This window comes from Micropterus salmoides, unplaced genomic scaffold (genome assembly GCF_014851395.1).
Source record: "Micropterus salmoides isolate LMB-PRFRI ecotype aquatic unplaced genomic scaffold, ASM1485139v1 Ms_hic_scaffold_17, whole genome shotgun sequence".
Taxonomy (NCBI): domain Eukaryota; kingdom Metazoa; phylum Chordata; class Actinopteri; order Centrarchiformes; family Centrarchidae; genus Micropterus; species Micropterus salmoides.
Window position 1 is genome coordinate 4,019,046 of NW_024040817.1, and position 26,391 is coordinate 4,045,436.

General features: G+C 42.4%; 2 protein-coding genes across 3 annotated transcripts in view; both read right to left on the minus strand.

Annotated features, from left to right (window-relative positions):
• Positions 1 to 1,240: 1,240 nt before the first annotated feature.
• Positions 1,241 to 24,527, minus strand: LOC119907219 (zinc finger protein 391-like). Of its 2 annotated transcripts, XM_038724927.1 has the most exons (3): positions 24,229 to 24,527; positions 9,684 to 9,851; positions 1,241 to 3,113 (listed from the first exon to the last, which is right to left on the minus strand). In XM_038724927.1, exons 1-3 carry the CDS (start codon positions 24,251 to 24,253, stop codon positions 1,615 to 1,617), a joined length of 1,692 nt encoding a protein of 563 aa, XP_038580855.1. In that variant the 5' UTR covers positions 24,254 to 24,527; the 3' UTR covers positions 1,241 to 1,614. The 2 variants fall into 2 exon arrangements, with proteins under 2 accessions (XP_038580855.1, XP_038580854.1); XM_038724926.1 differs by lacking the exon at positions 24,229 to 24,527 and having other exon boundaries at positions 9,684 to 10,364.
• LOC119907215 (zinc finger protein 135-like) overlaps positions 16,553 to 26,391 on the minus strand; it is a 33,613-nt gene continuing 23,774 nt past the window's right edge. Inside the window, exon 6 of the mRNA XM_038724920.1 lies at positions 16,553 to 18,244. Within this exon, the coding sequence (XP_038580848.1) occupies positions 16,692 to 18,244 (1,553 nt within the window). The 3' untranslated portion in view covers positions 16,553 to 16,691. The remainder of the gene's footprint in view (positions 18,245 to 26,391) is intronic.

Genomic DNA, 26,391 nt, shown 5'->3' on the forward strand with positions numbered 1-26,391 from the left:
TATTTCAGTCATTTAATTGACGTAACAAAAGACCAACTCACCGGGAACACTGAGTATGAGAGCTAACAGGAGCTCCTCACCGTAGAGAAAATGTCAGAAAATGCTACCTTATTTGTTCCCTTTTCCAATCACATAAAGTTATAACTCTCACAGTATTATATTTTTTGATTATATTGTAACATCATTTCAGGGGTAGCGTATTCTTATACACCAATATCCCCCATCAAATAATGCTCCCACGACAGAGTCATGTTATATTGCACCACTACTCACGCCATCTGTACGGAGATAGGGAGCATGTTGAAACACTATATTATGCCATCTTTATTTAATTTATCAGGGGTAGCGTATTCTGATGGACTAATAATGATTTTTTTTGATATTACTGACAGAGATTGACTAATCAGCCACTTTCTCGACAGCATTCCCAACAGCAAGGTTGCACAGATTTATGGGCGTGGAAACAGACCGCGCTTGTGGGTCATACGCATGCGCAGAACCGCTAAGTAGCACATCTCGATAGGTAGCAAAAATCGACAGAACACCGTCTCTGAGCTCCGGTAGACTGCGGTCAGCTGATGTTTTGTTCTGTGGTGCTGCATTTCTGTTACAGAGGAGCTGCAGAGCGCCCTCTGGTGGGCAAACTACGGAACACTCATGACATAAGGGAAGGATTAGACTCTCTGTTTCCCTTTTTTAATAGTCTTATATTGGCCGATGCAGATATATCTGCAAGTAGCTTATATTGGCCAATAATATCTGCAAAACAATAAATTGGTCAGGCTCTACTGATGACACATAGACCTTGCCTGCTACCATTTGGCAAAAGACGGCTTTCAGAGTACATAGCTCTGGGAGGTATTGTTGGCAGTCCCAAAAACAAATTTAAGTCCAGTACGTAAAAGGTAACCACCAGGGGACGAGAGTTCCAGCTTGTATATAATTCCTAATGTATTTATTTGAACATTTATTCTTAGTAATGTCAACTTCTTCAAGGAATATATGACTATTAAAGAACTGATCATTGAAACCTCGACTAACGAACCTCTGAGACGATGCAGCACGTTCCTTGGTAAAGCATCATAACCCAGTGCAAATTCTTTTGGTGTAACTGGTAACCTGAATGTGGAAAGGAATTCATTATAAGTTAGTAACTGCCCATCAGCATTAACAAGTTGTTTACCAATATAATACTAACAAATATCAACTAATTTCCCATAATAGTGATTACTTTTCATAATTTACATATTTAATAATTTAATAATATTGTTTGTATTTGTGCCACACAAAACATTACACTTCACATGTACACGGTTTAAATCATTAACAATGTACTGGGATTTATACATGTGTGTCTTTAATTTAAAATTTTAACCTACAAAGTAACCAGTACAACTATAGATGTCATATGCACAACTTTTTCTTCGGAATTATAGCAGAGTACAATTGTTAAGTAGAATAAAATGAAAATACTGCATTTATATGACAGCTTTAGAGTCTACACTGATCAAACTTGTGAATGCAACACTATTATTTTATTATTATGAAGACCAGCTTGAAAAATCTGAACCTATCCTTTAAATGAAACTTAAACTTTTACCACAAACACTGGAACTAAATGGTTTCTCCTGTGTGGACTGCAGAGTGTTGTCTCAGAACTCCCTTTCGTGTGAATCTTTTACCACAAACTGAGCAACTAAATGGTTTCTCCCCTGTGTGGACTGTAGAGTGTCGTCTCAAAGTTCCCTTTTCTGTGAATCTTTTACCACAAACTGAGCAGCTAAATGGTTTCTCCCCTGTGTGGACTTTAAAGTGCAGGCTCAGAGTTCCCTTTTGTGCAAATCTTTTACCACAAACTGAGCAGCTAAACGGTTTCTCCCCTGTGTGGACTCTGGAGTGTTGTCTCAGAGTTCCCTTTTGTGTGAATCTTTTACCACAAACTGAGCAGCTAAATGGTTTCTCCCCTGTGTGGACTCTCATGTGAGTCACAACATTTATTCTCAATGGAAACGTTTTTTTACAAACAGAGCAGCTGAAAACTTTTTCTTCTGAATGGAGTCTCATATGAGTCTTTAAGGATTTCTTCCGGCTGTATCTTTTACCACAAACTGAGCAACTAAATGGTTTCACTCCTGTTTGGGTTTCATTGTGGTTCAGCAGATGATCCTTGTGGCCAAATCTTGCAGCACATTCAGAGGAGCTAACTGATGTTTCTCCAGTGTTACATTCCTGATCACTTACAGGTACTTCATTGTTTTGCAGAGGGTTTAAACCTGGCTGAGGTTCCCTGGTCTCCCAATCACAACTGTAATCAGTCTCAGGTTCAGAGGAGAGTGAAGTCTGGTCATGAGTATCTGGTTGTAAAGGACTGTCTGGATTAAAGTTCCTGGCAGATTCTGGTCCTCCACAGTCCTCTCCTTCAGTTTCTGTTTTCAAATGCTGATGCGGATTCTCTTCATCATCGTCACTCTTCACAGGGACAGGAGTGAATGTGAACGCAATGATATCAGCCTCCTCCAGTCCTGGAAGCTGCTCTCCCTCCTGACTGGTCCAAAGTTCCTCCTGTTCCTCTTTAATGTGTGGCGGCTCTGGTGGGTCCTCCTGGTCCAGCCTGGGGCTCCACTGCTGCTGCTCAGTGGGAACCTCTTCTTTACTCACCAGCACTGAGCAACTAAATGGTTTCACAACTGTTTGGGATCCATTGTGTTTCTGCAGATGTTCCCCCCAATTCTCCTCCCAATCACAACTGTCATTATTCTCAGGTTCAGAAGAGAGTGAAGTCTGGTCATGAGTAGCTGGTTGTGAAGGACTATCTGGATTAATGTTCCAGGCTGGTTCTGGTCCTCCACAGTCCTCTCCATCAGCTTCTGTTTTCAAATCCTGATTCTCTTCATTTTCTTCACTGTTCACAGGGACAGGAGTGAATGGGAACTCTGCCTCAGCCTCCTCCAGTCCTGGAAGCTGCTCTCCCTCCTGACTACTCCAGAGATCCTCCTGTTCCTCTTTAATGTGTGGCGACTCTGGTGGGTCCTCCTGGTCCAGCCTGGGGCTCCACTGCTGCTGCTGCTGCTCAGGGGGAACCTCTTCTTTACTCACAAACAGCTGCTGGACGTCTGTGGAGAATAATGAAATATAGGCACATGTTTTAGGAAAATAGTAATTTTACCCACTGATATCACTATTAAACATGGAGAAAATCACTGCACATTTTCTAAAACATATTTGGAAGTTACTTAAACTAAAACAAACTATAAGCATACTGTGCACCGAAATTAAAATTCTTGGCCAAAGCCGAAACCGAATATAATGAAAAAAATTGCCGAATACCAAACAAGTAAATTCACATTTTTGGCTTTTTTTACCATTTCATAAATTAAATGGTCAAAATGTGCTTTTTCCTCAGTGTTTCCTACAGGATTTGGGGAGACTATAGTGTGCGGGTCTGAGGCCCGAGAGGGTCCGGTAAAGTAAATTACATGTGTCCATTTACTTTAAATGTACATATGTAATATGTTTTATACTTTCTGTGAATATAATCCAATTAATCTTATTTCCATCTTTGATGGATCTTTGACGTTTGATGAGTGGAGAGGACGCTGGCGTTTGTTGTTCGCCACTTCTCTGCCGTTTTCTCGTTCTGAACAGTGTTTCTTTTTTGCATGGATTGATACGAAATTGAACGGTCCGGTTTTGCCTTAACGATACCTCTGCAGTCAAGTACTCTATCCCACAGCTGCTACATCTCAACAACTGCTTCATTCCAATGTGCACTGTAGCCATCAAAGAACTTGGACTTAATCGCCGTCCGCATTACATCCAAGTTCCCATTGAAAGTTTGTTTACCATCAGCCTGGCCAGCCTGCTTCAAACATTCCATCCATCTGGACCACTGTCGCACATCTGCCACGTCATCAGCTGAGCACCACAGAAAAAACCACGAGATCTCTTTACACAAGTCAGGCCAGAAAACGTGGAGTGGATTCCAGTGTACTACGGCCTCTACAGAGATTCACCACACCATCAACACTCAAAATAGAACTTTTCATTACACAATCCCTCACAAATAAAGCATCCTTCAAACAGGACCACATCACGGACAAGGGATTAGACTTCATGTGCCTGACAGAAACATGGCACCAGCCAGGGGTTTACTCAGCATTTAATGAAGTTTGTCCACCTGGTTACAGCTACCTGGAGAGAGCCCGCAGCACTGGTCATGGTGGCAGCCTAGCTGTCATACACCGACAGAACTTCCAGCTATTCCCCCTCCCCTTGCCTACACTGTCCTCATTTGAATGCCTAGCATTTAAATATAAACCCCGCTTCCCCCTGACAATGCTCCTCATGTACCGGCCCCCCAGACCCAACTCAGTTTTCATCTCAGAGATACATGACCTTCTCACAACACTCTGCACCACCTCTGACAACATTATTATACTTGGAGATATTAATATTCATGAAGACAACCCCTACTGCCACTTTGCAGTTGAGTTTCTGCAACTACTGGACTGCCTCAACCTCCAACAACATGCACACACTCCAGGGGGCACATACTGGACCTGGTCATTTCAAACTTTGCCCCTATTAGCAACCTTCTGGCATATGATCTGGGTGTGTCTGTCCTCAAGGCCATCTCAATGGAGCTGCCACTCCTTTCCTCACACACCAAAAACAAGCGTCGAATCTGCTATAGGGATCTGAAAAAGATCAACCCGGACACCTTGACCATAGACCTCCAACATCTCTCCTCTGCTGATTTCTCCACAGTCACTGAGTCGGTTGACTTCAACAACAAATCTCTATGCAGTCTCCTCGATCTCCACACACCTGTCAAAACTAGAACTGTCAGCTTCTTATGCTCAGCCCCCTGGTACACCTACGAACTCCAGCAAATGAAAACAGCAGGGCGTGGCCTTGAGCGGAGCCTCAAGGCCTCAGGACTCACTGTTCATAGGCAGGCCTACCGAGAACATTAGAAGTCCTATGCAAGGTCCTTGAGAGATGCACGTTCACAGTTCTATTCCAACATTATCAACAACAGTCCTGGCAACTCCAAACAACTTTTCGCCACCATACAGGACATCCTCAAACCGCAAACTCACTCTCTTTCAGAAGCCACAGAAGAGAGGTGCAACAATTTCATCACTTTTTTCAGAAAAAAAAGGAGACACCATCCGCTCCCTGCTATCTAGTATCTCCACACTGCCTGTCCCGACTGCCGACCCACAGCCTGGGTTTTCCCAACCTCTCTGCTGTGTTTTTTGTCATCTCACAGCGAGAGGTTGAGGACATCATCAAAAAGATGAAACTGTCCACTTGTGCCCTGGACCCCTTCCCCACAGCCCTGGTAAAATCCAACCTCCCCTCATCACGAAGGTCATTAACCACTCCCCTCATCACGAAGGTCATTAACCACTCCCTCCAGGCTGGCCATGTTCCATCAACACTGAAAACCGCTGTCATCAGGCTACTTCTCGAAAACCCACCCTAGACCTAGAAGTCTTTGCCAATTACAGGCCCATCTCCAATCTTCCATTCCTTTCCAAGGTGCCAGAAAAAGTAGTTGCCGCACAGCTTCAGGACCATCTAAAACAAAACTTCAGTTTGGTTTCCGGCCTGGCCACAGCCCTGGTCAGGGTCACAAATGACCTGCTGATGACTGCAGACGCTGGCTCCCCATCTCTTCCCATCATTCTGGACTTGCTTGCAGCATTCGACACAGTGGACCACAACATCCTCCTTCACCATCTACGTTCCACTATCGGTCTTTCTGACCGTGCCTATGATCCTACCTCACCGGGAGAACTGAGCATGTCGCCTTGGGAGAGGCTAAATCCCTGACAAACAACGTCACCTGTGGTGTTCGGTCATCTGACATCACCAGCATCACCTTCTCTCATTCCACTTTCAACATCAGCCACCAACCTGGGTGTTAAAATGGACTCTCATCTGACCTTTGAGACTCACATCAAAACATCTGTGCAAGACCTCCTTCTTCCACCTCAGGGACATCGCCAAACTCCGTCCCACACTCACTCCTGCAGATGCGGAAAAGCTTGTCTCCTCCAGGCTGGACAACTACAAAGCGCTTCTCGCCGGGATCCCTGATATAAGCCTTCAGAAGTTGCAGTACATCCAGAACAGCGCTGCTAGGATCCTGTTGAGGGTGCGCAAACATGACCACATCACCCCCATCCTCAAATCACTCCACTGGCTTCCTGTCTCACTCAGGATTGAGTACAAGGTCTCTCTCCTTACCCACCAGTGCATCCATGGTGAAGCCCCCTCCTACCTCAAGGAACTCCTCACCCCACAGACCTCCATACGTGCCCTCCAATCTGCCTCAGTACATCTCCTGAAACCTCCCAGAACCAAGCTCCGTATAATGAGAGATTGGGCTTTCTGCTCAGCTGCTCCCAGTCTGTGGAATGACTCTCCCTGACTACCTGAGGACACCACAGACTGCGGATGCTTTTAAACGTGGCCTTAAAACCCACCTTTATAGGAGAGCTTTTGATTGAACTCTTGCCATTTTCCTTTGCCTTATTGTTTGTTTTTATTTGTTACGCTCTCTATGTATTTTTATTTTTAGCACTTTACCTGTTTTATCATGTAGCACTTTGGGATTTGCTTAAATATAAAGTGCATTACAAATTAAATTTATTATTATTATTATTATTATAATTATACTGTATAGACCCCTTATTTTGAAAACCGGACGTTGTCACATGTGTATCCTTGTGCTAAATTCAAGTCAGACCCAATTTGATAGATAATGTTGTATGTGGTTCTCGTACGGCGTAACATGAAGATCTCACAGCCTCTCTTCAGGCAGGACTCTCATACTGCAACACTTGTCTTTGTAAAGAGAGAAACTGACAGCATAAAGTCGGGAAACCTGCCTGTCAGCTCGCTCTGGGCTGTTTCAGTAGATTTACCATAAAGGCTTGAATACGTGTTCACTCCAAATGTAGATGCGGCTAGCTTAACAAGTGAAAAACACTCAAAGCAGGTCAGATCGTTTGTCGCCTTTTCTAAGAAGTCAGCCACAGATGGAGTGGATTTGCTAGGAGACAATTCATCATAACAGTTTCTGCAAACTGTGATTTTTGTTGGTTTTTGACTTATTAGGCTGAACATCGAAAGTGCTTTGTTTGCTATTTTCAGACAATTCATTTCGGTGGCCGAACATTCGGTGCATCCCTAATTTTTATGCACAAAATGTCACATATGAAATATTTCATCATTGAAGAAAAATAGTGTTAAAGTAACTTCTCGTCTTGTTCTCTTGAACCCAATATTGTGCATTGTCACAGCCCTTATCTGAGCCCTCATGTCCCCACCACTCAACACAAAGTGACGCCCTTGCCAACAGAAAATTAAATTATTTAAAAAAAACAGGCTGTCAACGCTGAGAATGTCTTCTCGGGACGTCAGATCTGTGAGGCCATATTACATATATTGTTCTGGCTGATATTGTACAATAGTATGCTAACAAATGCAAACAAAAAACAAAGACTATTTTGGCTTTTTATTTGAACTTGGACCTTTCACCAAATCCAACTGTTCACCATTGTCATTGGCATCCTCATGTTGTCCTCTGTAATCCCACAAATTTGGTAACATTTTAGAGCAGATCCTCCCTCCATGAATTAGTGTTAAACAGTTAACAACATTCATACTTTCACAGGGGAAAAACTCAGGACTAAGCTGTTATGAAAGCAGCTCTTCGTTCTATGAGTAAAAACAAATTGGTATTTATGGGTGTATATATTATTCAGAAAACACAGAGATGAGGAAAACCTTGAAAAGGCTGAAGTTACCTGTGCAGAAAAGCTGCCAGCACTAAGACCTGCTGGGCCTCGGCAAGTATGCCCGCACTTACAAAGTCAGCACTCTGGGCCTGACTGATGATCAGGTGTAAACTGCGTGGTCAGCATTTGCAAAGAGGAAGCTTTACGTCTTTCAAAATCAGGGGTGGAGTATGTGGTCAATACTTTGAGGGACACAATAAGAAATTAAGGACGCCACATGCCATGGTAGTTTGTTTTGTTTTTTTGCTTTTTAACTTTTATATATTTTCTTGAAATGAAAAGATTTAAGCATACTGCTGTACAATATCAGGCAGAACATTTAAAATATGGCCTCACAGACCTGACTGACGTCCAAAGACATTCTCAGAGTCGACAGCCTGTTTGTTGATAGTTTAAATATGTTTTTGGACTCTCTACAGACCTGTAGACCCATTGGCTTCACAGTCAATGTTCTGCAGCCATAGCTTGTACATTTATGTTAATTCATAATATTATGGCGTTTATTATTGCCATTGGAAATATGCTATACAGTGGTGCTCGAAGTTTCTGAACCTTTTAGAATTTTCTGTATTTCTGCACAAATATAACCTAAAACATACTCAGATCAACAACATCAAAATTCCACAAATAATCATTTCTTCATTGAAAAAAATTATCCAATGTTGCATATCTGCGAGTGGTAAAAGTATGTGAACCTTTGCTTACAGGATCTGGTGTGACCCCTCCTGTTGGTGGGTTTCCTCACATGAGCTGCTAACTTCCACACCCTTCGATCATTTTAAGGTCAGAACTTTGACCGTTCCAAAACATTCACTTTAATCTTCTTTAACCCTTTTTTTGGTAGAACAACTTGTGTGCTGAGGGTAGTTGTTTTGCTGTATGACCCACGTCCTCGTATTCAGTACATGGACAGATGTCCTGAACTTTTCATTGAGAATGCTATTAAAATTCAGAATTTATTAAATTCAGAATCACAGTCTGTAGTACTGTAGCCTTGTTCTTCTCTTGACAAATGTTGGGCTGATGTTCACAACTTTGTTGTCAGCTTTGTTGTATTAAAAAGCATAAAAGAGAGATCCTGTGTATGTCCTCGTTATAATAAGGATTTGTGTTGATCTGGGCATGTGTGAGGTGTAACTTTATAGTGTTATTGAGGATCACATGTGATGTTACGCAGTAATCCAAAAGTAATGTAACTAGTAGTGTAACTAGTTACTTTCAGCAGTGAGTTCCTTTAAAAAAAGTAACTAGTAATGTGTAATCCATTACATTTTTTGAGTAACTACCCCAACACTGACTGTATTGCACCAAACAATGTGTTCATTAAACGTGACTCTTGCTGTTTACATGAATAAAAGCACAATATTATATATTGCATAATCAACAACTGTTGCTAACATATTTCTCTTGGTTTACTGAATGATTGATATTTTTCTTCTAACTTTACCCTGGTATAACGTTAGTGCTTGTATAATGTTACAGAATGACTACAAGCTTGGCTTTTATTTTAATATAGTCCTGTTTAATATTAATTCCGGGTCACCTGACCCCCCTGTCTCGTTTTTTTTAATTTATGTCTTTCTTTAAACGGCAAAATTAAAAACGCAGCCCCGGTTAATCTGTGGCATCTCAGGTTGCCACCGGAAATACCACATAAAGGCGAAAGGTGCCGCGGCATCTCACGGTAAATCCGTGGCGACCTGACGGACACAAACAAATCTACGGCATCTCAAGCTGCCACCGGAAGTGCCGCTGGTAGCTGCCGACAGCCGAGTGAACCAATAGGATGGAAAACTTATATGCCTCCTGAAACTTCATCTCGCCATAACTTTCAGTCTGCAGTGAGAATAAGCAGTAAAGAGGACAAACCTGCTCTGTGTAACCGGACTTCAGGCTGGAAAACAGCGTCCAGTAGTTTCCTGTGTCTCTGGTTCTCCTCTTTGGAACGACAGAGTTCCTCCTCGTACTCTGATATCGTTCTTTCAAACAGCCCAAATATCTCTTCAGCAGCCGCAGTTAGTCGCTGGTTGATAAAACCTCTCAGCATCTGGACTTTAGACATTTTAAACAAATGAAAAACACAGTTTGGACTCAAGAGTTCCTCCAACCAGCGCTGTGTGGCCGAGTTCCGTCTATTTCCAGCTAGCAAGCTAAGCTAACTTCAGTTAGCATTCGTGGCTAACAGGAGATGAAAGGTGAAACCAAAGTTTCCACTTTAACACGTTTATCCCACTGACTGTATAAAAGAAGGTTTATCCAAACATACAGGCTCTAGTTCACTCCGGGAACACACGAACACGTTAGCGTGCTGACAAAGGAAGGAAAAGCGCTTCCGGTACCACGTCTTCCCACACCTTCAAAATAAAAGTTTTTGAAGAAAGAACAAAGTCCTATCTGATGAACTAAGAAGCAGAAAGAGCAGCACTCTCTTTATTTTAGACAACACAACACTGTTCATCCCAGAGGTAGTCAACATATACAAGTAAATAAATAAACGTAATAATGATAAATAAATCTTCTGTATCATCGGTCCATCAGAAAATAATCAAACACATAAAAGGTTTTAATTGCCTTCTTATTCTTAGGTTTTTTATTGTAGTGCCATTTTTATGCAGATCTTTTTGGTTTGGTTTGGAGTCTGTTCATCTCTTCTTGTGAATGTGGCATTTTCCCAATAATAAAACTAAAGACAAGAAGATCTTATTTCCACCTCAGTACCTTCAAAACATATAAAAATGTCTTTATCCTGCAATTGAATTGTTTGCCCAGTTTCCCTTCTTATACAGTGTTGACCATCCTACAACATACAGACGATAAAACATTTGATGGATTGTTTCTTCTTCACTTCACAGATAATGTAAATTCAATATCAATTCTTAATATCTCTTTTAAAGGTCTTTTTTGATAAGACAACATTTGATTTCTGTCAGTTAATTTCTCCATAAAGCAAAGCTCAAAAGACTCTTCCCAGGGGACGAGAGTTCCAGCTTGTATATAATTCCTAATGTATGAACATTTATTCTTGGTAAAGTCAACTTCTCCAAGGAATATATGACTATTAAAGAACTGATCATTGAAACCTCAACTAACGAACCTCTGAGACGATGCAGCACGTTATCATGTCATTATCATATCATGTAATCATTCATTATGTTAGTAACTGCCCATCTGCATTGTTTAACCAATACAATACTAACCATTGTCAACTAATTTCCCATGATATAGTATTTATTTTTACATTTAATATTTAAAAGTAGTAATCAGTTGGTGAAAGATTGTGTCTGTGAATCAGTTTTCAGGCCAGCAGAGCTTTTCAATGAAATGTGATTACTTTACAGATAATTTATCAGTTTTGAAGACAAATTTTAGCAGAAATTTAGTTCCACCCATTAAACTAAATACATCTTAAGGGAAGTTATTCCAAAAATTGTCTTTTTCTTTAATCTAGTTATCTAACTGTTACTTTCATGAACAGGTTGGACCTAAACTCAGAACTCAGACAGAGAGTTGTAGTAGAATAAAAAGTATGTTACAGCAAACCAGAGAGGTAATGGGGTGAATGAATGATGGCGCTGTAGGTGGCGTGGCTGAAGGCGATGGAGGTTAGTGGAGCTGTTAGACTGGCCAGGAGCAAACAGGAGGCAGGCAGGTGATGATCCTGAAGCACAGGAGACACTGGTTAGCAGGCAGGTAAAGCACAAAGCAAGGCATGACCAAGCAGAGCTGCAGAGATGACTCAGACACAGAAAGCACAGAAGATGTAAGATATCTTGCATAAAAAGGAATAACAGTGGAGCCGAATATAAACTCGGTAGATGAATGAAATTGATTTTGTAAATACATAAACAAAAACTGTGGGGTCCCTGATCAACAACATCAAACAGAAACACTAAAACATTAAACCAACCACCTTATGAATGCCATTCAGCTTTTCACACAAGATATATCATATGAAGATATTGTCTGTCGCTTGATCTTAAGAAAATACATCATGACTTCACTACTGTAACATGAAGCAGCATTTGTGCACTTCCTGGACACAATTAATAACAGTGGTACTTAATGATGCGTACTGATCAAGCTCTGGCTAGAGCTGAGTATTCATTTACAATAACAATTAAGGTATGGGGCTCGAACAGTGACATAACATTCTGGCATTCAAAACAAAAACAAAACTGAGAAAGGAAACATTGGCTCTGAAACAAGTTTCAATAAAAAACAAATGACTTCATTTTATTTTGATATTTTTTGCATTCAGATGTGTTTTAAAGACAATCTTGTTAATCTGAAGTGTTATCGCCCTGTTAACAATCACTGTGGGAGTATCTGTGTGTTTTATCTCAGCCAAACATAAAAGCACCACAAGATGGCAGCAGCTACGCTTGAAGCGCCTCATTGTTCAGTGTCAGATTGTACTGGCATTACTTTGATCCTGGATCAACGTGCTGATTATTTTCTCCATGAATCAATTGATTGTTTGGTTTGTAAAGATTCTGCCATCACAGTTACCCAGAGCCCAAAGTGACACCTTCACAACGCTTGTTGTGTCCGACCAACAGTCCAAAGCTCAACGTTATTAACAAACATCAGTTATTACAATCATTCAGAGGAAAAGCTGCAAATCTTCATGAGAGAAGCTGAAACAATTAAATGTTTTTACACCAAAAATGACTTCAATCATCAAAATAGTTGGCAATTAATTTATCAAGTAAAGTAAAAGAACCTCAAATACTTGTACTTAAGTAAGTGTTTCTATTTTCTGCTAGTTAACAGTATAGTCCTTTTTAAACTACCTTTATTTGACAGCTGGAGTTACATCTAATACTTTAAATACATTTTACTGATGCAGTGCTTTTACCTGTAATAAAGTATTTTTTTTTGTATTGGTACTTTTCTTGTATCTGATCTGATGTAACTAGAAATCACCAGTATACAGTGAAAGGTGTGACTGCAACTTCTAAATAAATTACATTATTAATAGACTAGTTTGATTTGTTGAACTGTCTCTGCAAAACTCTACACACAAATCTCTTCTTTTATCATTGCCTACACCATGTGGTCATTTAGAAAGCACTAACATTCACTCAAGTCAGAACAGGTTGAGCTCAGTTAGCTCACTTCTTCCAAGGCGGAAACACAAAGATTCATAATTGATCACAAACCAATCAGAAACGTCAACAGATGAATAAAAGGGCCCGAGTCAGTTCATTCAGTTTCAGGGAGAATAAGAGCTGGAGGAGGACTCTCTGGTCTGACCCAGACCATAACAGGATGTTGGGGCAGAATCATTTTTTGGTTATTTGGTGTATTGGACTGTACGGTACATTAAAGGTTCAGTGTGTAAGTTTTAGTGGCATCTAGTGGTGAGGGTCGCAAATTGCAACCAGCGGCTCACAGTGCATTCAGGTGCTCCTCTGGTGGTCCCATTTTACAAGTCCTTCTTCCAACTTCAGTGTGTGTTCATGTACTCTTAAGTCTGAATGTGGAATCAACATGGACGCTACTACAGAGATGTGTTGGATTATAATTATCAGAGCATATAAACAACACACAGGCATCTAGTTCACTCACAGCAAAATAACCATTCTAACCATATTACAAATTATATAGTAACAAAATACGTATATGTAATACATGATTTTGCACGAATCAAAATTCAGTATACTTTTTTATGTCCCATGTACACTTTTTACAATAAAGATTTAAGGAGGAAAAAGAGAAACTATGGTGGCCGACACGCTCTGTCTGCTCTTAAGCTAAATAATAACTGCGGTCCTCCATTTGTCCAAATTTCTCTTCTTTTATTTCTAATAAACCAGATGTCATGTTCATGTGACAACACTGAAGAAATGACACTTTGCTACAATGTAAAGTAGTGAGTGTGCAGCTTGTATAACAGTGTAAATTTGCTGTCCCCTCAAAATAACACATCACACAGCCATTAATGTCTAAACCACTGGCAACAAAAGTGAGTATACCCCTAAGTGAAAATGTCCAAATTGGACCCAAAGTGTCAATATTTTGTGTGGTCACCATTATTTTCCAGCACAGCCTTAACCCTCTTGGACGTGGAGTTCAGCAGAGCTTCACTGGTTGCCACTGGAGTCCTCTTCCACTCCTCCATGATGACATCACAGAGCTGGTGGATGTTAGAGACCTTGCGCTCCTCCACCTTCCATTTGAGGAGCCCCACAGATGCTCAGTAGGGTTCAGGTCTGGAGACATGCTCGGCCAGTCCATCACCTTTACCCTCAGCTTCTTTAACGAGGCAGTGGTCGTCTTGGAGGTGTGATTGGGGTCGTAATCATGTTGGAATACTGCCCTGCGGCCCAGTCTCCAAAGGGAGGGGATCCTGCCCAGCTTCAATATGTCACAGTACATGTTGGCATTCATGGTTCACTTAATGTACTGTACCTCCCCAGTGGCGGCAGCACTCATGCAGCCCCAGACCAGGACACTCCTACCACCATGATGGACTGTAGGCAAGACACACTCGTCTTTGAACTCCTCACCTGGTTGCCGCCACACACGCTTGACACCATGTCAACCGAATACGATTATGTGGGTCTCATCAGACCACAGGACATGGTTCCAGTAATCCATGTCATTAGTCTGCTTGTCTTCAGCAAACTGTTTGCGGGCTTTCTTGTGCATCATGTTTAGAAGAGTCTTCCTTCTGGGACGACAGCCATGCAGACCAGTTTGATGCAGTGTGTGGCGTACGGTCTGAGCCCTGACAGGCTGACCCCCCACCCCTTCGACCTCTGCAGCAATGCTGGCACCACTCATACGTCTATTTCCCAAAGACAACCGCTGGATATGACGCTGAGCACGTGCACTCAACTTCTTGAGTCGACCATGGCGAAGCCTGTTCTGAGTGGAACCTGTCCTGTTGAACCGCTGTATGGTCTTGGCCACCGTGCTGCAGCTCAGTTTCAGGGTCCTTCAGACCTTCTAAAACTAACGAGTCAAATGACATCATGGAGGGAAATTGCTAATTGGGCCAATGTGGACATTTTCACTTAGGGATGTACTCACTTTTGATACCAGTGGTTTATACATTAAGGGGTATGTGATGTTATTTTGAGGGGACAGCAAATTTACACTGTTACACTCACTACTTTACATTGTAGCAAAGTGTCATTTCTTCAATGTTGTCACGTGAAAAGATATAATCAAATATTTACCAAAATGTGAGGGGTGTACTCACTTTTGTGAGATACTGTACATATACTGAACAAAATTATAAACGCAACACTTTTGTTTTTGCCCCCATTCATCATGAGCTGAACTCACAAAGTTGCCATCAGGTTGAGACCCCAATGAGGATGACAAGCATGCAGAGGAGCTTCCCTGAGACGGTTCCTGACAGTTTGTGCAAACATTCTTTGGTTATGGAAGCCGATTGTTGAAGCAGCTCTCCAGGCGGCTGGTCTCAGACGATCTTGGAGGTGAAGATGCTGGATGTGAAGGTCCTGGGCTGGTGTGGTTACACGTGGTCTGTGGTTGTGAGGCCGGTTGGATGTACTGCCAAATTCTCTGAAACACCTTTGGAGATGGCTTATGGTAGAGAAATGAACATTCAGGTTTAGTATGACTGTGGACTGGGGTGCAGACACTCAAGCCGAGGCAAGTTAAAGTCAAGAGTTTATTCACAAGGAACGGAGTAACTTGAAGAACTGGGAGTCAATAATCTGGCGACAAATCTCAGGAAACCCCACTTCTTAAGGCCGGCAACTGATGAGGATCCCCAGCAGGTGTGCAACTTCACCAGGTGATCAGCTTCCTGCCAAGTGTTAGACACACCCACAGATACCACAGGGGAAAAAGGGAAAACCCCCAAGAGTCACAGCACCAACTGTGACCCAACAGCTCTGTTGGACATTCCTGCAGTCAGCATGCCAATTGCACACTCCCTCAAAACTTGCGACATCTGTGGCATTGTGCTGTGTGATGGAACAGCACGTTTTCAAGTGGCCTTTTATTGTGGCCAGCCTAAGGCCTTTTATTGTGGCCAGCCTAAGGCACATCTGTGCAAAGCCCATGCGGTCTGATCAGCATCTTGATATGCCACACCTGTGAGGTGGATGGATTATCTCAGCAAAGGAGAAGTGCTCACTAACACAGATTTGTGAACAATATTTGAGAGAAATAGGCCTTTTGTGTACATAGTCTCATTATGATTGTCTGTTTTGTGAGTTTGATGACTGGCCAGTTAATGATTGGAAGCAGGCCACAGTGCACTGTATAGATTGGCGACTGACTGATTGGCTTCATTATGATGGGATAGCTGCTAGTTGTGTTATAACGTATCTTCAGTCAGTCATATTACATAATTACTAGTGAATTCATTGTTTATTGTATTGTGATGTGTGAGTGAGATGGCAGTACTTGGTTTATTGAACTGGTCAGGCATACTTGCTGCCTGCTAAGCTGGACTTGTCATCAACTTTTCACCAATGTGTATGTGATTTGACATGCCAGCTTGGCCTTGGCTAGAAGTGAAAATAACCTAATTAACGTGGGCTTTAGCATCATTTGTGTGTCTGTGCGTTTGACGGAGTCTGTCTGCTGGGGCGAAGGGTCCATCAGGTGCCTGTGGTTTAAGTGTCAATAACTTTGTTTTTGAAAGTGTGGGTGTTAGGGATGGGAGGAGGTACCCTGGGGGTACTAAACCGGCCTTGGGTTTAGGTAACATAAAAAACGTTTAAAACACATTTTTAAACAATGAACACATTTAATATCAAACATGGTGCCAGGAAAATGTTGCTGAACAAAGCTTTTAGCTGATCAACGTTGATCTCACCCACACACATGCTTTTGACACTGTGGAGCCGAGTGAATATTTTACCACAAACACTGGATCTAAATGGTTTCTCACATATGGACTTTAGAGTGTTGTCGAAGAATTCCCTTACGTATGAATCTTTCACCACAAATTGAGCAACTAAATGGTTTCTCCCCTGTGTGCACTTTGGAGTGTTGTCTCAGCGTTCCCTTTTGTGTGAATCTTTTTCCACAAACTGAGCAACTAAATGGTTTCTCCCCTGTGTGGACTGGAGAGTGTCGTCCCAGATGTGCCTTTTGTGTGAATCTTTTACCACAAATTGAGCAACTAAATGGTTTCTCCCCTGTGTGGACTTCAGAGTGTCGTCTCAGAGTTCCCTTCTGTGTGAATCTTTTACCACAAACTGAACAGCTAAATGGTTTCTCCCCTGTGTGGACTTTAAAGTGTCGTCTCAGATTTCCCTTTTCTGTGAATCTTTTACCACAAACTGAGCAACTAAATGGTTTCTCCCCTGTGTGGACTTTAGAGTGTAGTCCCAGATGTGCCTTTTGTATGAATCTCTTACCACAAACTAAGCAGCTAAACGGTTTCTCTCCTGTGTGGACTTTTGAGTGTTGTCTCAGAGTTCCCTTTTCTGTGAATCTTTTACCACAAACTGAGCAACTAAATGGTTTCTCCCCTGTGTGGACTGTAGAGTGTAGCCGCAGATGTGCCTTTCGTGTGAATCTTTTACCACAAACTGCGCAACTAAATGGTCTCTCCCCTGTGTGGACTGTAGAGTGTCGTCTCAGAGTTCCCTTTTGTGTGAATCTTTTACCACAAACTGAACAGCTAAATGGTTTCTCCCCTGTGTGGACTTTGGAGTGTTGTCTCAGAGTTCCCTTTTCTGTGAATCTTTTACCACAAACTGAGCAGCTAAATGGTTTCTCCCCTGTGTGGACTGTAGAGTGTTGTGTCAGATGTGCCTTTCGTGTGAATCTTTTACCACAAACTGAGCAACTAAATGGTTTCTCCCCTGTGTGGACTTTAGAGTGTTGTCTCAGATGTGTCTTTCTTGTGAATCTTTTACCACAAACTGAGCAAATAAATGGTTTCACTCCTGTTTGGGTTCCGTTGTGGTTCTGCAGATGATCCTTGTGGCCAAATCTTGCAGCACATTCAGAGGAGCTAACAGATGTTTCTCCAGTGTTACATTCCTGATCACTTACAGGTCCTTCATTGTTTTGCAGAGGGTTTAAACCTGGCTGAGGTTCCCTGGTCTCCTCCCAATCACAACTGTCATCAGTCTCAGATTCAGAGGAGAGTGAAGTCTGGTCATCAGTACCTGGTTGTAAAGGACTGTCTGGATTAAAGTTCCTTGCTGGTTCTGGTCCTTCAGTTTGGCTTTGATGAAGCTTTGAGGACTGAGGTTTCTCTTCACCATCTTCTTCAGTCTTCAAAGGGACAGGAGTGAATGGGAACTTGGTGATATCAGCCTCCTCCAGCTCTGGAAGCTGCTCTCCCTCCTGACTGGTCCAGAGTTCCTCCTGTTCCTCTTTAACGCGTGGCATCTCTGGTGGGTCCTCCTGGTCCAGCCTGGGGCTCCACAGCAGCTGCTGCTCAGGGAGAACCTCTTCTTTACTCACCAGCAGCTGCTGGACATCTGTGGATAATAAAATGCATGCACATGTTAGGAATTAATATGATACGATGACGCATTACAGGGTGTGTTTAGGAAGGGGCTGAATGAAAGGATAAAGGTTGAACTAGCTTCACGTGACGACCCTACTAGCCTGAATTCCTTAATTTCTCTGTCCATTCGGCTAGACAACCGCCTGCACGAACGACATAGGGAACGATCTAATCCTTATTTCTGCCTCGATGCCCTCTCACTGCCGTCTCCCCCCAGTTTTCAGCTCCTGTGCCCAGGCCTACATCCAGTTCCGATCCTGATCCCATGCAGCTGGGTTGATCCCACCTGACACCTGAGGAACGTATCCACCGGCTAAGCTCGGGTGAGTGCCTCTATTGCGAGAAAAGAGGTCACTTCATTGCCACATGCCCATTCCAGCGGTCCGGCTCCTTATTAGGTGTGGGCATACTGAAGAGCCAGAACCCTACTCCCACCAACCATCCCCTTCATCTCCAAATCCCGGCCACCTTGTGTACACCTCAGCTCACTCTGCCTCTCCAGGCCCTGATCGATTCTGGCGCTGAGGGGAACTTTATCGATAAAAATCTAGCCATTCAGTCTGGTTTCACATTAGAGCCACTTCCCGAGCCCTGTACAGCCCGGGCCTTAGATGGTCATATCCTAGCCCCTGTCACCCAGTCCACAGAGCCCCTCAAGCTAGTTCTGTCAGGTAATCACAACGAATGCATCTCTTTCAAACTAATCTCCACACCTCAGACTCCAATCATTTTAGGTTACCCTTGGTTAAAACTTCATAACCGTCATCATGGGTTGGAGTCCTCACTGTCTGTCCACTTGTCTGCAATCCGCTCTACCATCTGCAGAGGGCGCTGACTCCCCATCCAACTCTGAGCCTCCAGACTTGTTCAATGTTCCCAGCAAATATCATGACCTAAAAAGTCTTTAGCAAAGATCTAGCATTGTCACTCCCGCCTCACAGACCCTATGACTGTGAGATTAAACTTCTTCCTGATGCCCCACTTCCGTCCAGTAGACTCTACAATCTATCACGTCCTGAAAGAGAGGCCATGGAAGTCCACATCAGAGATTCCCTGAAAGCAGGTTTAATTCGTCCTCCCTCGTCCCCCGTTGGTGCTGGTATCTTTTTTGTGGAAAAGAAAGATAAATCTCTCCGTGACGTGAAGGCCATCCAGGATTTAAGAAAAGGGTGCAAAATTTCTGACAGCCGCTTAGTTCAGGAGGAAGATGATGAAGAAAGAAGAAATGCTCAAACAATTGCTGACAGCTCTTCCTTCACACACAAGTTCAAGACAGTCTTGGAGAAGGTAAAGGGAGAGCTTGGAAAGGATGACAACACCTCACAAGAAGAGGAAAATCCATCCTTCTCGCTATGCACTCTTGGTGTCCTTTTTGAGAACTACCCGGGCATTTTCCCCCTTTGGAGTGGTTTGCTGTTGGGGAATTTGAAAGGAAATGCTCAGGAGGAAGAGCGGTTTTCCCGTAAGGTCAGCGGGTTAATCCCCGGCTTCTCCAGGCTGCATATCGAAGTGTACTTGGGCAAGATACTGAACCCTGAATAGCCTCTGGTGGCTGTTCCACCAGTGTATGAATGTGTATGAATGTTAGTTTCTATTTGAGCACTTAGGTTCAGTGTATGCATATGTGTGAATGTGATGTAGTGTAAAAGCGCTTTGAGTGGTCGCAAAGACTAGAAAGGCGCTACACAAATACGGAGCATTTACTTTACCTTCGGCCCACATAAAACAAGGGACACAAAATGCCATGTGGATAGGTGGTTTGGAATTGTAAAACATTCATTCTGAAAAAGCAGAAGTGACTGAGGCCAGGGACATTTGTCAGGAAAATGTATGGCTCTCTACAAGGGAGATACAGAGAACACATCATGTCTCATAACTTCCCTTGGTGCACCAATAGACATCACTCAATCACAGGAGGGTTGGGCAAAGAGAGATGGAACAAAGCCTCACAGTGCCAGCTCCAAATTTTACACTGCTCAAAAAAAAACTGAAAAAGATCTTCAGAAGAGCACACATGAGAAGAACAGCAGCAATGTCAAGCAACTGTCAAGAGTAAGTACTAAGGTACTACTATTCTTTAAATACAGTATATGTATGCTCTAAACTGATTTAATCAGTCATTGTAATTTGTAGAACCATGAACCACTAAGAACTTAAAAACTTGCTTAGAAAATCCCCAAACACAACCACTTTACTTATGTCAGAAATATGTATTAATACAGAATGAGGTGGGCTACTTCATTGACAGCTTTCTGTACCCGGACAGGAGAATTGTCAGTCATAGTATTGACAACAAAAAGTTAGCAAAAACTGATGAGTTTTACCGCTTATATCTTTAAAGGTTGATGCCCTTAGGACATGCAAACCAACAGAAGTTGCTGTGGCTGAACAGAAGCTGGAATTTGCCCTGCGGCACAGAGAATTTCTGAGTTTGAGGCCTGATGAACTTACCATAGGCGAGGAAGGTTTCTCATTTAAATTACTGTTTTACCAGATAGTTGATTTCAATAGAATGTGTTTATGCATTAATCCTAATTAAACAAGATTATGTGGGCATGTCATGAGTTTTGCTGCATAAAGTATGTCCAAGTAGTTTGTCAGTCTAGAAGGTCTGGAGTGTCACCTGTCTTCACAGAAGTGTTGCATAAGTGATCCATTCTCAAAGATGTCAGTGATGTGATGTGGTCTTAAGGTAAGTAGGTCTTACCTCAACAGTCTAAGTCTGACCTAATAGTCACGCCAGTTGCACCATCTAGGCTTAAGACTGCTTCTCACTAAGACCAGGCATAAATCATAGAGCTGTCACTAGATCACTGAAAACGATATAAATAGGCTAGGCCTATAAACAAACTCGCCAAAAGTGACACGTTTAGGTTTTACAGTAATCATTAACTAGGGCTATTTTTTCTAGGTTTCATTGTCTTCATGGGGAGAGGTGGATGCACCCTGAGCGAGTCTGCACCGTAATAGCAGCGTGCACATCATCCACAACATCTGTGTCACCGAGAAGATCCCTCTCCCTAGGCAACACCATCATCTCGTGCCGGAGGAAGGTGTCGACCCTGTGGACCATACAGGGCATGAAGATGTCTGTGGACGACTAGTCCGTACACACATTATTAATGCTTATAAATGTAAACTATTGCTTCACTTAAAATAATTCTGCTAATTGTTTGCTGGTAGTAAACTATTAATAAATAAGTCATAAGGAAAGACTAGCATAATAAACATTTTTTTATCATGCACATGCCATTAGGCTTGATTACAGAATTACAAAGAACCGCTCATTCTCTTCAGAAATAGGCGAAGAAGACCTATTTATCTATTGTTGGAGCAACTGTATTTCTAACGCTATTTTTTGTTTTTCCAAGTTCCAGCTTTTCGTGTTTGGTCGGTAATTTCTTTGTTTCAGCCTCCACTCTAACAATTTCTTTCTCAAGAAGCATCTGCTGCAGATCATCCAGCCTTCTCCTCTGTTTCACCGGCGGTGCACTGCTGCTGCCTTCATAGGAACTTTGTGGAGTGACTGGGGCTTCTATCGAGTCTGAAAATATAGAGAATCTGTCACAGGCCTACTGTTATCCGTCAACTTCTAAGAATTAACTGTTACTGTATTCTAACAGTCACCTTCCAACTTCAAACAAACAGTCCCCCTGCAGTTCAGGTCAGTGGAGGATGCAGTCAACTTGGGTCTGCATCACATCCTGCAATACCTCGACTCTCCAGGGACATATGCAAGGATCCTGTTCGTGGACTTCAGCTCGGCGTTCAACACCATCATCCCGGACATCCTCAGCACCAAACTCACCCAGCTCACTGTGTCAGCCTCCACCTGTCAGTGGATCACAAACTTCCTGACTGACAGGAGTCAGCAGGTGAGGCTGAGGAACATCACATTCAGTACCCGGACTATTAGCACTGGCGCCCCCCAGGGGTGTGTGCTCTCCCCTCTGCTCTTCTCCCTCTACACCAACATCTGCACCTCAGGAGACCCATCTGTCAAACTCCTGAAGTTTGGTGACGACACAACGGTCATCGGCCTCATCCGGAGGCCAATTGGTGCCAACCTGCACTCCATACATTTCCAGAGTCAGGAAACGGGCAGGAAAAATAACTGCAGATCCATCTCACCCCGGACACAACCTGTTCCAGCTTCTCCCCTCTGTTAGGCGCTACAGAGCACTGTACGCCAAAACCAACAGACACATTAACAGTTTCTTCCCAACAGCCATCACTCTGATAAACAGCTGATTCTGACTCAGTGTCAGAACAATTCTTGTGCACCCACCTACTTCAAGTTCATAACACTTATTTATTCCTTTGCACTATGCTCCATCGCACTGTGTACATGTATGCATGCATGTGTACCTGCATATCACGTCCACCTCCGACATGTACATAAATAACGATTATAATTTTACTCCTGCATCCTTTGCACTCTGCTCACTGCACTATTTGTCAATATGTCTATATTGTTTTTGTTTCTGCTTACAGTGTGTGTATTTGTGTTCTCTATACTGTAGGCTGTGTCGGATTTTATTATTGTGTTATTGTATTATTATTGTATGAATTAGCACATCATGAGCTTCACAATTCACACTCTCGCTTGAGTGTTCGACATCCATCTGTGGAGAGACAGCAGTTCCCACACCGACCAGACCAGTAAACGCCGGGGAATTCTCTCTGACAGTATCCCCAATTATTTCACTGTACGCTGAAGTTTTTGGGGGGAGGACCCCTGCCGGTCAGATGTTTTGGTGAAAAACAGTGGAAGATAGTTCACAAATGCTGCAGCTGTTGTGTGAATCTGCTTCCACCAATTATAAAAACAAGTTAATTAAGCTAAAACGATAATAGTTTCACAACGACACTTGTTTTGTTTTATAAATCCAGCGCACCCCTTTCCTTCACAGCTGAGGCTCTTGTTCCTCCCTAAAAGGTGTGTTCAGTGTTGCTTTACCTGATCGTAAAATATCCAAGGTGCCTGCGTCTTCTAACGCCATAGCGATTTATAGTTTTCTCACCGCTGGTTTCTGTCACTGCATCTCCAGACAAAACACTACAGTTTTATTTCAGCGTTCTGTAACGTAACTTTGTCAACTTGAGTAGTTCACCTACTCTGCTCCCCTCCGTACACACATACACACAGAACTGCTGCTGTGGTCCTCTTGTACTGTAAATGCTGCTTAATGTTAATAATGTTGGATTATTGTCTCTTATTTCATGGGCTATATGAGATTTTGGAGTAATGCATATATGATAGTTCTACAGTGAAGTTACTGAATTTGATTGAATTTTAAAATTCCCCCAAATTATGCAAAACAATATTTCTACAAACTAAGTGTTGTAGTATCTCAAGCAGGACATCAATGATTTTGCGGGGTGATTTTGGAGACAATACAGCCTTTAACAGTGTAGTTATTGAATATTAAAAATAGGCCTACCTAATATTAGCTATGCAAAAGTATTATTTCCCGACACTAAGTGTTGTAGTATAACCAGCAGTATTTCATGAATGTGTAAGGTGATTTTGGGGGCACTACATTGTGTAAGTGTGAAGTTATTGAATATTTCTGCAGTATGTATTTTCAGTGTTGCAATTTGTAGACGGTCCCTGCGCTCTCGTCTCAGCAGGCTGCACGTAGAGACCAACGTTATTTGTGCCGCTCGTAGGACGACTCATTTAGGTGAAAGTGTCCTTGTAGCTTGTTGTCTACTTAACTACGACAGTAAAGAGGCGTTGATTGTGTTTTAAACACTTTCTGCTTACGACTTATTGATCCCAGAAGTTCGAATCTATGAATATATCTTTCAGCTTAGAGTAGCAGCAGGTTTGCAGTAAAGAGGACAAACCTGCTCTGTGTAACCGGACTTCAGGCTGGAAAACAGCGTCCAGTAGTTTCCTGTGTCTCTGGTTCTCCTCTTTGGAACGACAGAGTTCCTCCTCAATAAAACCTCTCAGCATCTGGACTTTAGACATTTTAAACAAATGAAAAACACAGTTTGGACTCAGAGTTCCTCCAACCAGCGCTGTGTGGCCGAGTTCCGTCTATTTCCAGCTAGCAAGCTAAGCTAACTTCAGTTAGCATTCGTGGCTAACAGGAGATGAGTCTGAGGCGAAACCAAAGTTTCCACTTTAACACGTTTATCCCACTGACTGTATAAAAGAAGGTTTATCCAAACATACAGGCTCTAGTTCACTCCGGGAACACACGAACACGTTAGCGTGCTGACAAAGGAAGGAAAAGCGCTTCCGGTACCACGTCTTCCCAGACCTTCAAAATAAAAGTTTGTGAAGAAAGAACAAAGTCCTATCTGATGAACTAAGCAGAAAGAGCAGCACTCTCTTTATTTTAGACAACACAACACTGTTCATCCCAGAGGTAGTCAACATATACACAAGTAAATAAATAAACTAAATAATAAAAAATAAATATGTATATAAAATAAAAATGATGTATCATCGGTCCAGAGTCAGTTCATTCAGTTTTAGAACAATGGATCCAGAGAGAAGTGAAGGAAGAGGTCCAAGACATCTGAGAGGAGGACGAGGAAGTGCAGTAGGTAGAGGACGAGTTTCTCTGGCCTGTCCTAGACCAAAAACGGGATGCTGGGGAAGAATCATTTTGTTGCCAGCGGTTTAGACATTAATGGCTGTGTGATGTGTTATTTTGAGGGGACAGCAAATTTACACTGTTATACAAGCTGAACACTCACTACTTTACATTGTAGCAAAGTGTCATTTCCTCAGTGTTGTCACATGAAAAGCTAAAAAATTTACTAAAATGTGAGGAGTGTACTCACTTTTGTACGATACTGTACTACATCCACTCCAGCAAACAGCAGATTAGGATTAATTAGATTTTTACATTTTCCATAACAATGGTACCATAAGAGAGCAACTGAAAATGCTACAGTATCTTAATTGCAGCATTATTAATGCCCTAACACTGCTTATGGTGTGTTCACATAGAAATTGCAATAAACAGATCGAAAGGATTCCAAAATAACTACATCGTAGTGCTGATTAGTAAAATATCTGAATTCATTCTTTGTCAGGTCTGTCCGCAACACGACAAGAAAACATTTAAAATGCTTATTTTCTTAAGGGAGTTCAGGTCGATCGGGGCTATGCTAACTTGTATCATAGTAAAGTACAACCGATATCTGCAAACGATTCAAAGACACATATTTTCAAAACTTAGCAGGTTCAACTTCCTTATTTTTCTTTGTCCGCTCTGTGTAAATATAAAGTAGCACAATAGACAGGGTTTCTGCAGGGTTCACCTTGTCAAATTTAAAAGACCACTTTATGAAATTTAAGACCTATATCACAACGTCAAAAAAAGAAACATACAGACAAGCAGAGTAAATAAATGTATTCAAATTAGAGTTAGGTGATTCCTACAAATCTGGCATTGGATGATGTCAACAATGAAACACCGGGATGGACGATGACATTGATAAGCTACGTAATTAACAAGCTGGCCTGCCGTGCGCCTGCTGCCGTGAAAAAGGATCACAGGTGGAAATATCCAGAAAAATGACGAGTTCTGTGAGTGAGTGCAGGAAGAAGAGAAGTTGAGGCAGGTGCAAAGCAGGTACATTTACAAATAAGAAGTTTGCTTCATTCACCCTGGTCGGTGTTTACATCTCGCCGCATGCCAACGTTCAGGACGCACAGAGTATGCTGGCCAACCGGATACTGTGTGTGAAGCAGACAAACCCGCACTCACTTGTTATTGTTCTCGGTGACTTTAACAAAGGAAATCTCAGCCAAGAACTCCCAAAATAGAGACAGTTTCCAAGTGTCCAACCAGAGAGGGGAACACTTTGGATCACTGCTACACCACAGTTAGCAGTGCCTATCACGCCGTCACACGCGCTCCACTGGGTCACTGACCACGTCACGGTCCATCTGATTCCTGCTTACAGGCAAAAACTAAAGCTCTGTAAAACTGTAGTGAGGACATCAAAGAAGTGGACTAGTAAAGCTATTGAGGACCTCCAGGCATGTTTGGACTGCAGTGACTGGGATGTTTTCAAGAAGGCTACCAACAATCTGGATGAGTTTACAGAGGCTGTGACGTCCTACATTAGCTTCTGTGAGGACAGCTG

Excerpts from the sequence above, each read along its gene's own strand:
- LOC119907219 (XM_038724927.1), bottom strand. The coding sequence starts at position 24,253 with ATGTCTAAAGTCCAGATGCTGAGAG. Across the intron at positions 9,852-24,228 it reads TAAAGTCCAGATGCTGAGAG|GTTTTATCAACCAGCGACTA; the intron begins GTTTTATTGAGG and ends AGATGCTGAGAG. Across the intron at positions 3,114-9,683 it reads AGTCCGGTTACACAGAGCAG|ACGTCCAGCAGCTGTTTGTG; the intron begins GTTTGTCCTCTT and ends TATTCTCCACAG.